General features: G+C 40.5%; 1 protein-coding gene across 1 annotated transcript in view; it reads left to right on the top strand.

The window, feature by feature from the left end:
• The window catches only part of wdhd1 (WD repeat and HMG-box DNA binding protein 1), a 23,596-nt gene that overhangs the window by 5,178 nt on the left and 7,943 nt on the right, over positions 1 to 10,475 (top strand). Inside the window, exons 6-16 of the mRNA XM_015373412.1 lie at positions 544 to 594; positions 683 to 778; positions 883 to 975; positions 1,093 to 1,199; positions 1,339 to 1,480; positions 1,637 to 1,838; positions 2,592 to 2,779; positions 2,864 to 3,048; positions 3,133 to 3,374; positions 9,997 to 10,134; positions 10,218 to 10,374. Coding sequence (XP_015228898.1) covers positions 544 to 594; positions 683 to 778; positions 883 to 975; positions 1,093 to 1,199; positions 1,339 to 1,480; positions 1,637 to 1,838; positions 2,592 to 2,779; positions 2,864 to 3,048; positions 3,133 to 3,374; positions 9,997 to 10,134; positions 10,218 to 10,374 — 1,601 coding nt within the window. The remainder of the gene's footprint in view (positions 1 to 543; positions 595 to 682; positions 779 to 882; positions 976 to 1,092; positions 1,200 to 1,338; positions 1,481 to 1,636; positions 1,839 to 2,591; positions 2,780 to 2,863; positions 3,049 to 3,132; positions 3,375 to 9,996; positions 10,135 to 10,217; positions 10,375 to 10,475) is intronic.

The following is a 10,475-nucleotide window of genomic DNA, read 5'->3' as shown; positions in this document are numbered from 1 at the left end:
TTGTCATAATCATTTAAGCACACATTTATTCATAAGATTTTCCTTACTAGCTAGTTTTAATAATAAACTTTAATAATTTTTGTAAAAAAAATTGCATTTTATTTAAAATTATTCTTCTTCCTCTTAATGTCACAGTAATCAGACTTTCTATGCAGCCATTGATCATTATTATAACTATTTAATAGTAGCAATAATAATCAATATTATAAATTATGTATAATGCTGATGTTTCTTTTCTGCTTTCAAAATCTTGCAACGATTTGTATTTACTCCTTTACTCTTGGTTTTCATGACGATTTAGTTAGATTTTTTTTTTCTAAGATTAGCTCTATAGATTATAAACGCATCAGAATTTTCTCTCTAGTAAAGATTTAACATCATAAAACAAAGTAACTTGTAACATAAAATTATTTCCCACAAATTAATCTAATTTCAGGCAGATTTGGATTTAAAATGCTTTTTAATTCTATGATTAATTTTATCAAACTAAAATGCTGTGGAATGTACTAAATAAAAAGTGATATAATTCTGTCTCTCTGTCAGGCGTCTGCCTCCTGTGACGGCTCGGTGGTTGTGTGGAACATCGAGGAGCAGGTGTGTTTGTGTCGCCTACCGTCCATGACAGCAGATCTTTGTACTTTTTTTGCTTCCCAACATTAAATTCCCGTGGTTTCTCCCTCAGACTCAGGTGATCAGTTGGCCGCTGCTGCAGAAGACAAACGACGTCAGCAACGCCAAGTCTCTGTGTCGGTTATCCTTTCAGCCTGGAGCAGGGAAGGTCAGTCACCCAGCAGGGTGCTGCTGTGATTCCAGATGCTGGGGGGGGTTGATATTCAGAGCCATCATCTGTAAACAATAAACCTCTTCATGTGTGGATGTCAGTTTTTAGCTGTTCCTGTTGAAACCAAAGTGCACCTGTATGAGCGGGGATCCTGGGATCTCGTCGGCATGCTGTCTGATGATCTTCTCACACAGGTGAAGACAATGTTTGGCCATGAGGGGAAATGTTTGAATGAAAACAGTCCTGTTCATAGGAAAAGAAGAGTGGTGGTTTGGTTCTTAGTAGTGAAATAAACCCCTCTCCCTCTGCAGCCCATCAACGTGGTAGCCTGGTCCCCCTGCAGTACCTTCCTGGCAGCTGGCAGCATTGGAGGTTTGCTCACAGTGTGGGACGTGAACAGCAAGCTGTGTGTGGAAAGGTGTGTGTGAGATCCAGATTTAGTTTTTTTTACTTGGAAACCATTTTTTTTTTACCATGAGAGCACTTTGTTTTTTGAATGGACCACACCTCTCGGTTCCATTTCTGTTTTAAAACCATCTGGGCTCGTTTTCCTGCAGGCAGAAGCATGAGAAAGGCTTCACGGTGTGCAGCTTGGCCTGGAATCCTTCAGGCAGACAGATCGTCTACACAGACACAGAGGGCTGCCTGGGGATGTTGGACGGACTCGGTACCTCCACTGCTTCCTCCAGCATCACCAAGGTACCGCCGCCTTTCACCCCCACTTAGATGATTAGTTCTCTTTAGTCAAATCATCTGAGGGTTAAAAGCATCAACGCAAATTTAAGATTATGAAACGAGAGGGAAGTTGGTTCTTCTTTATATCGCGGTTCATTTCTGTATTGTTGACATCCTCAGGCACCAGCTACGAAACCTGCTAAAGACTACGACGACCTCTTTGATGAAGATGATGACAGAATGATGGACGAAGGGCTCAGTGATGCCAATTCACCAAAGAAGACTGTAGTCGGGGAGGAAGAGGACGAGGATGACTTCCTGATTCCATCCACGGGGCGCGTGAGGAACAGAGGAGCAATCCTGGACGATGAGAATTCACTGGGTGAGGAATAGCTGATAAAAACAATGAGTGTCATTACTAACCAGAGGAACGGAGGAGGTTCCAATATCACAGGGGTTTTTGGTTAAACATGTCAACCGATTATTTCATTAAACATTTTTATTGGTTGTTTGTGATAAGCTGTTGCGACTCAAGTCTTCAGCTCATTTTTTAAGATGATTTAAATAATTTAATGTAGGATATGAATTAGGGCTGGATGATCAGGACAAAACTGATGACCTGATGGGTTTCTAAATTTCTTGTGACAATCTAAATCATGGATGTCTAACTGGTTCCAGAAAAGGCCACATGGCTGCAGGTTTCCTTCCCAACCAAGCAATAGAAGATCAGACTCCAAATTATATTGAAATAACCATGAACATCGGAGACAAAATTATGTAATCCAATGTATGTTCAAAAGTCATAAAACGTTATTGATTAAAATCTGTTATTTCTATAATGGTGTTGAATTATTTTTCCAGCCCTAATTGAAATTGTTAGTTTTCTTTTCTACTCAGGTTTGTGTTATTAATAAATAAATGTGTTATTATTAAATTGTATTTTAACAACATATAAACCTGTAACAGAACAATAGGTTTAAAAAGCATCTTAAAGAACTTTATACAAACTAAATAAAAGGGGTTTTCTTTTTTAGACTTTGACGAAACAATGACTAAAACCTTACAGGAGAAAGTTCAAACTGAATCTACCTGTAAGAGCTCCTTAAATGTTTTTAAATTGTTTGTTTGCTTTCAGACACAGGGTCTCTTAAACTTGGTCAAGAGAAGTTTGTTGACGACGATGACGATGCTGGCAGCTCTGTGGCCCCTGCGGCGGCCCCTCTGATGCCCCTACGCCCTGTCTATGAGGGTCCAATGCCGACTCCTCCCCAGAAGGCCTTTCAGCCCAGCTCCACGCCAGCTCACCTCACGCACCGCTTCATGGTAGGACGCGCTGCAGATGTGATTTTTTTTTTTTTTTTTCCGATGCTGGTTTTCCACTTTCATACAGCCTGAACTGTGTCTCAGGTGTGGAACTCAGTGGGGATAGTGAGAGGCTACAATGACGAGCAGGACAACGCCATTGATGTGGAGTTTCATGACACTGCTGTCCACCACGCCATGCATCTCACCAACTCTCTGGGTCACACCATGGCCGATCTTTCCCAGGAGGCCGTTCTGCTGGCCTGCCCCAGCACTGAAGAGCTTGCGAGGTGAAATTGGCTCTTCTCTGGTCTTCTTTTCTTCTTTTTTGTTTGTTCCAGGTAAACTCTCAAACGGCTCCTGTTTGTTCCCAGTAAACTGCAGTGCCTCCACTTCTCCTCCTGGGACACCAACAAGGAATGGATGGTGGACCTGCCGAAAGGCGAGGATGTGAAGGCGGTCTGTCTGGGTCATGGCTGGGCGGCCGTCGCCACTACCTCTCTGCTGCTTCGGCTATTTTCTATCGGTGGCGTCCAGAAAGAGATCTTTAGCCTACCGGGGCCGGTGGTGTGCATGGCCGGACACGGAGAGCAGCTGCTGGTGGTTTACCATCGAGGTACGAAGCTCCACCTTCAGGGACATGGTTATTATCTAACTTACTGCAAGATTTGAGAAAGGAATCAGTTTGCTACTATATCCAAACTTTTCATTTCATTTTATATTTCTGATTTGCCAATATGTTGTTCCCAGATTTTAGATTCTCTCTGCTATAATTATGACTGTTATTCATAATAATAATAATAAACTTTATTTAGTGAAGAACTTTATCAGTAAAGATGCTTAAAATACTGTGTCTATATGTAGAAACTTGTTCCATCAGAAACTGAATCTGAATTTCCCTGACTGAATCTTTATTCGTTATCTAAAATGAAATGCATTAGTTTGAATATGAAATCTGTTGAATTGAATCGGAATTTTATGATTTGAAACTTTATAAACTTTTTTTGTATGCTCTCTGAGTATACAAACAAAATTTCGTTTTCAGACAGTGAGTGAGCAGCAGCTTAGCAGTAAAATGAACATTTCCATTTCATGAAGTCCAGCAGTGATCAAATGTAAACAGTGTGGGAGAAAAAAAACATGGTGCAAAAGGTATTGATGTGGATTTAATGCATTTTTTTGGTGTCAGCCAACCAGGTCCTTTAGCAAAAGAGTAATCAAACAGATTCACAGGTTGACATTTCTGCCCATATTTCTTCATTGTTAACATTAGGATAGCAGTTAGTCTTCTCCTTTAACATGTTTCAGGGTTGGACTGCTGCTCTTATTTCCACTCTGTAGCTCACTTCAGAGGCTTTTGTAAATGATAGCTTATTGAAGATTTTATGTAGGGTAACGGTTATGATGCTCTAAGGCCCTCCTTTAGGTTTCTTCTCCACATACTTGTTCAAATAAAGCCACAGTCTCGACTTTTTAAGAAACTGGCAAATAAGGAGAACCGACTGGTTACAGTAGTTCAGGGTGCATACTGCCATAATTTTTAGCATAAGAAAAGGGTTTCTAACAAACTGGTTCAGTGATTCTTCTCAAATACATTAGGCACCTGCATGTAGGGATATTTTATATCAAACTGATCAAAAACGAATCTTTAACCATTTAGAGCTGAGGTCTTCAACAGGGGGTACGCGACCCCTAGGGGGTCCACTGAGGTACTGCATGGGGGTCTCGAAAGTTTTGGTTGATTGCTTTTTTTTATATTCCCCCCTGCAATTTTTTCCACTAATTGAAATGTCTTTAAATACACATAAACATCAATTCAACACACTGTAGTAAACAGATAAATGGAGGCAGAAGATGTCTTTCTGTCATAAATGCACACATTCAGCAACACACAGGAGCTCTTTCAACTGGGCACCGTTTCAGTCACAACACCTGTCCCATCAACCAGGAATCACAAACAGAAATACTTTAATAATCCCAGGGAGAAATTACTTTCCTTACATGACACCATCTTTAACAGTGACTATAGGACCAGTTTGATATAAAACGATTTCATACAATATATAAAATTAGGGGGTCCCCGCTCCATCTCGCCATCAGTTTGGTGGTCCTTGGCCTGGAAAATGTTAAAGACCCCTTATTAAGAGCCTAAAGTGCCCACTAATATGCCTGTACAATAGTTTTAGTTTTGTCTTGGGACTAGGGCTGCACCTTACTATTATTTTACAAATTTATTAATTTGGCGATTATTTTTCCGATGAATCGATGAATAATCGGATAGCCAAAGGTTTCTTAAAGAAGATTTTTTACTGAATGAAACCAGGTGAAACTGAAACTTTTTCCGTTGTGGAAAAGGTTTCGGGTGTGAATGGCGCATATTGACACCCAAAAAAGTATTTTTTTATCTTAAATGCAAAATGTTTATATGTTGTTTTANGGAGCAGAGCCAGACCGAACTTCCCCGAACTCAAACCTTGTGGGCGGGACTAAGTTCTGACTGGCACCCAGGCTAGATGCTGATAGCTGTAAGAAGAAATCTATAATAAAGAAAACAGCTATCAGTGACTGGGGAAACTTTACCTTGCAGGCACACTGTGAAAAAAATGTCATCTTCTATAGTACCCCATTTAGTCTGGCCTTTTGAATGCATGCTGATAACGGTCTGAACATGGTAACCCAGATAACTATTGAGGGTAAATGGAACGCAGCAGAACTAGACTGTGCCAGACACAACCAAACCGCGCTAGTTGTGGCTCAGTTCTCTGATTAAAAAAGAGCACATGAGCAGACTGCATCATCTTCTGTTTACAGTCAGCTGATTAATTTTGCGTGTTTTTCGCCGTGTCCGGCTTTGCAACTCGCAGATCTCTTCACCTGTTCACAACACAAACTTCTTCTAAACAGCATTATAAGAGCGTGGTGGGACCTGGGATGATGCAGAGACCAAGACAGGTGCCTTCTTTACCTGACATTCCAAAAACAACGAAATATCACTAATATAAACAAGCATACGTTCATGAATGTTATGGGCGCTGCCATTTTGGTTTCTGTAACCATTCCCATCTTGAGAGCTGTAGTATCGTGGACCACGGATAGCGCTAGTGTGATGTGTAAATGGTTGTAAGGAACCAAGCTCGGCACGATTAACCGATCCAAGCTCGGTCCGAACTTGGCATGGATCGATTTCAGAGGGCTAGCATAAATGGAGCATAAGATGCAACTTAAAAGGGAGTATTATTAGGAAAAAAGCAATTTTATGTTATACTCGGGTTTGGGTTTTTTGACCTAACAGCCACTGGAGGACTCTATAACATTACATAACAATATAAAATAATAAAAAATACAGGAAGCATGACTCTCATGCATCCTGCTATATCTCAGTTGTGATAAAATATGAATATGTAGCCCTTAAGATTTACCTCAGATGTTACCCTTTAATGTGTGCTTTGAATATAATGTCGCTTTTTATCTCTTGATTATAAAAAAGGTTAAAAAGATTATATTGAAATAACAGGAAACCATGAACATTGGAGACAAAATTATGTAATCCAATGTATGTTCAAAAGTCATAAAACGTTATTGATTAAAATCTGTTATTTCTATAATGGTGTTGAATTATTTTTCCAGCCCTAATTGAAATTGTTAGTTTTCTTTTCTACTCAGGTTTGTGTTATTAATAAATAAATGTGTTATTATTAAATTGTATTTTAACAACATATAAACCTGTAACAGAACAATAGGTTTAAAAAGCATCTTAAAGAACTTTATACAAACTAAATAAAAGGGGTTTTCTTTTTTAGACTTTGACGAAACAATGACTAAAACCTTACAGGAGAAAGTTCAAACTGAATCTACCTGTAAGAGCTCCTTAAATGTTTTTAAATTGTTTGTTTGCTTTCAGACACAGGGTCTCTTAAACTTGGTCAAGAGAAGTTTGTTGACGACGATGACGATGCTGGCAGCTCTGTGGCCCCTGCGGCGGCCCCTCTGATGCCCCTACGCCCTGTCTATGAGGGTCCAATGCCGACTCCTCCCCAGAAGGCCTTTCAGCCCAGCTCCACGCCAGCTCACCTCACGCACCGCTTCATGGTAGGACGCGCTGCAGATGTGATTTTTTTTTTTTTTTTTCCGATGCTGGTTTTCCACTTTCATACAGCCTGAACTGTGTCTCAGGTGTGGAACTCAGTGGGGATAGTGAGAGGCTACAATGACGAGCAGGACAACGCCATTGATGTGGAGTTTCATGACACTGCTGTCCACCACGCCATGCATCTCACCAACTCTCTGGGTCACACCATGGCCGATCTTTCCCAGGAGGCCGTTCTGCTGGCCTGCCCCAGCACTGAAGAGCTTGCGAGGTGAAATTGGCTCTTCTCTGGTCTTCTTTTCTTCTTTTTTGTTTGTTCCAGGTAAACTCTCAAACGGCTCCTGTTTGTTCCCAGTAAACTGCAGTGCCTCCACTTCTCCTCCTGGGACACCAACAAGGAATGGATGGTGGACCTGCCGAAAGGCGAGGATGTGAAGGCGGTCTGTCTGGGTCATGGCTGGGCGGCCGTCGCCACTACCTCTCTGCTGCTTCGGCTATTTTCTATCGGTGGCGTCCAGAAAGAGATCTTTAGCCTACCGGGGCCGGTGGTGTGCATGGCCGGACACGGAGAGCAGCTGCTGGTGGTTTACCATCGAGGTACGAAGCTCCACCTTCAGGGACATGGTTATTATCTAACTTACTGCAAGATTTGAGAAAGGAATCAGTTTGCTACTATATCCAAACTTTTCATTTCATTTTATATTTCTGATTTGCCAATATGTTGTTCCCAGATTTTAGATTCTCTCTGCTATAATTATGACTGTTATTCATAATAATAATAATAAACTTTATTTAGTGAAGAACTTTATCAGTAAAGATGCTTAAAATACTGTGTCTATATGTAGAAACTTGTTCCATCAGAAACTGAATCTGAATTTCCCTGACTGAATCTTTATTCGTTATCTAAAATGAAATGCATTAGTTTGAATATGAAATCTGTTGAATTGAATCGGAATTTTATGATTTGAAACTTTATAAACTTTTTTTGTATGCTCTCTGAGTATACAAACAAAATTTCGTTTTCAGACAGTGAGTGAGCAGCAGCTTAGCAGTAAAATGAACATTTCCATTTCATGAAGTCCAGCAGTGATCAAATGTAAACAGTGTGGGAGAAAAAAAACATGGTGCAAAAGGTATTGATGTGGATTTAATGCATTTTTTTGGTGTCAGCCAACCAGGTCCTTTAGCAAAAGAGTAATCAAACAGATTCACAGGTTGACATTTCTGCCCATATTTCTTCATTGTTAACATTAGGATAGCAGTTAGTCTTCTCCTTTAACATGTTTCAGGGTTGGACTGCTGCTCTTATTTCCACTCTGTAGCTCACTTCAGAGGCTTTTGTAAATGATAGCTTATTGAAGATTTTATGTAGGGTAACGGTTATGATGCTCTAAGGCCCTCCTTTAGGTTTCTTCTCCACATACTTGTTCAAATAAAGCCACAGTCTCGACTTTTTAAGAAACTGGCAAATAAGGAGAACCGACTGGTTACAGTAGTTCAGGGTGCATACTGCCATAATTTTTAGCATAAGAAAATGGTTTCTAACAAACTGGTTCAATGATTCTTCTCAAGTACATTAGGCACCTGCATGTAGGGATATTTTATATCAAACTGATCAAAAACGAATCCTTAACCATTTAGAGCTGAGGTCTTCAACAGGGGGTACGCGACCCCTAGGGGGTCCACGGAGGTACTGCATGGGGGTCTCGAAAGTTTTGGTTGATTACTTTTTTTTATATTCCCCCCTGCAATTTTTTCCACTAATTGAAATGTCTTTAAATACACATAAACATCAATTCAACACACTGTAGTAAACAGATAAATGGAGGCAGAAGATGTCTTTCTGTCATAAATGCACACATTCAGCAACACACAGGAGCTCTTTCAACTGGGCACCGTTTCAGTCACAACACCTGTCCCATCAACCAGGAATCACAAACAGAAATACTTTAATAATCCCAGGGAGAAATTACTTTCCTTACATGACACCATCTTTAACAGTGACTATAGGACCAGTTTGATATAAAACGATTTCATACAATATATAAAATTAGGGGGTCCCCGCTCCATCTCGCCATCAGTTTGGTGGTCCTTGGCCTGGAAAATGTTAAAGACCCCTTATTAAGAGCCTAAAGTGCCCACTAATATGCCTGTACAATAGTTTTAGTTTTGTCTTGGGACTAGGGCTGCACCTTACTATTATTTTACAAATTTATTAATTTGGCGATTATTTTTCCGATGAATCGATGAATAATCGGATAGCCAAAGGTTTCTTAAAGAAGATTTTTTACTGAATGAAACCAGGTGAAACTGAAACTTTTTCCGTTGTGGAAAAGGTTTCGGGTGTGAATGGCGCATATTGACACCCAAAAAAGTATTTTTTTATCTTAAATGCAAAATGTTTATATGTTGTTTTACGAATTTGGTACCATTGCTGCTCAAGGTGGGTTACTCTGTCAGCTAAAGGCACATTTTACACTCCAGCTAACGATTAATAGATTACTAAATTAGTTGATTACTATTTCAATAGTCTATTAATCAAGATTTTTTGTCTAAGCCCTATGTGGGACCCATTTGGTGGATTTAGCCATCAATCATTAAAAGGCGCACAGCATCACAGATCCTCCACCATGCATTATATTCAGCATGTATCTGTTTTTCAGTGCTTAACCTCCTTCACTGTTTGTTGCTGAAAAGCTCAATCTTCGTCTCCTCTGACCAAAGCTGTTCCTGTGAAAGTTCCGGTTTTGTTTGCAATGTCTACATGTTGGTATTAGTGACGGTAGGACAGAGGAAAAAAAAAAATCCAAGCTTTCTTTTTCATCCATTAGGACTTTGAACAGTTTGTTGTAGGTCTGACTCTCTATGGATGATTGTGCAGATAAACTGGGGTCCTCGTATTCTGACCACTGGAGAGAGAACGACTCTGTTCCACAGCAAATCTTTATATTCCTAACGTAATCGAAAATACAAAACCCAAAAAAAGTTATTTAGTCCTTTTTTGTTTAAAAGGAACTCAACGGAATGAAAAATTGGGCTTCCTGTTTTTAAAACCATTATTTAATCACAAGATTGATCTACATCGTGGCCACCCGTTAGTTTTCTTTGCTCAGCCACATTTTTATTTTTATTCTTATATTCATGTCCTCAGGAACGGGTTTTGATGGAGAACAGGCTCTTGGCGTTCAACTGCTGCAGTTCGGTCGCAAAAAGAGGCAGCTGATCAACGGCGAATCTCTCCCCCTCTCTCCCAAATGCTACCTGGCCTGGCTCGGGTTTACCGCTGAAGGTCAGACTCTGCTCTCCGTCTCTAATGTCTCAAAGGGTTTCCCTTTAGATGGTTCGTTGTGAAGACGGTTTCTCTGTTTCCAGGCACGCCATGCTACGTGGATTCTGACGGGCTGGTGCGGATGCTAAACCGCTCGCTGGGCAATACGTGGACACCAGTTTGTAACACCAGGGAGACCTGCAAGAGCAAATCGGATCACTACTGGGTGGTCGGTGTGCATGAGAATCCACAGCAGCTCAGGTGAGCCCCAGAAGTCAAAGTCTAAGGCCCCGTCCACACGAAGTCAAAACGAACACGAAACGCTAATGTTTTCCAGAACGTTTGTCGTAAAGACGGAGACG

Source organism: Cyprinodon variegatus, unplaced genomic scaffold (assembly GCF_000732505.1).
Source record: "Cyprinodon variegatus isolate N-32 unplaced genomic scaffold, C_variegatus-1.0 Scaffold86, whole genome shotgun sequence".
Taxonomy (NCBI): Eukaryota; Metazoa; Chordata; class Actinopteri; order Cyprinodontiformes; family Cyprinodontidae; genus Cyprinodon; species Cyprinodon variegatus.
The sequence above is the reverse complement of the archived record's forward strand: the minus strand, read 5'-3'. Positions and strand labels throughout refer to the sequence as shown.